Source organism: Octopus bimaculoides, chromosome 3 (assembly GCF_001194135.2).
Source record: "Octopus bimaculoides isolate UCB-OBI-ISO-001 chromosome 3, ASM119413v2, whole genome shotgun sequence".
Classification (NCBI taxonomy): domain Eukaryota; kingdom Metazoa; phylum Mollusca; class Cephalopoda; order Octopoda; family Octopodidae; genus Octopus; species Octopus bimaculoides.
Genome location: NC_068983.1, coordinates 118,210,768 through 118,211,565, shown reverse-complemented (window position 1 = coordinate 118,211,565; position 798 = coordinate 118,210,768). Strand labels below are relative to the sequence as shown.

At 35.8% G+C, this 798-nt stretch overlaps 1 protein-coding gene across 1 annotated transcript in view; it reads left to right on the top strand.

Moving 5' to 3' along the window:
- The window catches only part of LOC106868418 (uncharacterized), a 90,841-nt gene that overhangs the window by 77,075 nt on the left and 12,968 nt on the right, over positions 1-798 (top strand). The window contains exon 9 of the mRNA XM_014913664.2: positions 377-499. Coding sequence (XP_014769150.1) covers positions 377-499 — 123 coding nt within the window. The remainder of the gene's footprint in view (positions 1-376; positions 500-798) is intronic.

Here is a 798-nt window from a genome sequence, read left to right as displayed (position 1 = left end):
ACGTAAAAGCACCCACTACACTCTCTGAGTGGTTGGCGTTAGGAAGGGCATCCAGCTGTAGAAACTCTGCCAAATCAGATTGGAGCCTGGTGTAGCCATCTGGTTTCACCAGTCCTCAGTCAAATCGTCCAACCCATGCTAGCATGGAAAGCGGACGTAGAAAAGAAAAAAAAAATGATAAAAAATTTACCTTTTCTACATTCTAGGGACTTTTTCTTGTTCTCTATTGTTATTGTTTTTTTATTATTATTACTCATTTTACCCTTTTTTCTGTGTAAATCATCTATTTTTGTATTCATCCATCTACTCTTCTCAACTTCTTGGCGTGTGTAGCCAATAATTATTATTGCTATTGTTATTCTTTTTTTCATGATAGGACGTACTATGTCCAGCAAGCCAGTAACCACTACTACCACTTTCATTAAACACCGAATGAGTAGCACTTCAGGCATGGTGAAGACGACAACCCCTGAGACTAGGAGCACTAGTCGGAGACAAGGTAAACTGCAGCTGATTTTAAAACTGATCAAGGGGGTATAACTCTATTAATTTGTTTGAAACGTTCCTTCCCTTTGTGGTGAATTTGCAGAAATTATTTTTTCTTCCGTTCGCTCTTCTACAAAACGGGGGAAAATATATTTTGAATAGAATAGTAGAATGTTTTATATGAACGATATTTTGTACGAGTCAGTAATAGTTTGAAATATTTGGTTTAGTGTTTTAAACAGTAATAGGTAATCCAATTATGTGTTTGTGTGTGTGTGTGTATATATACAGTTGTTCACAAATGAATATATA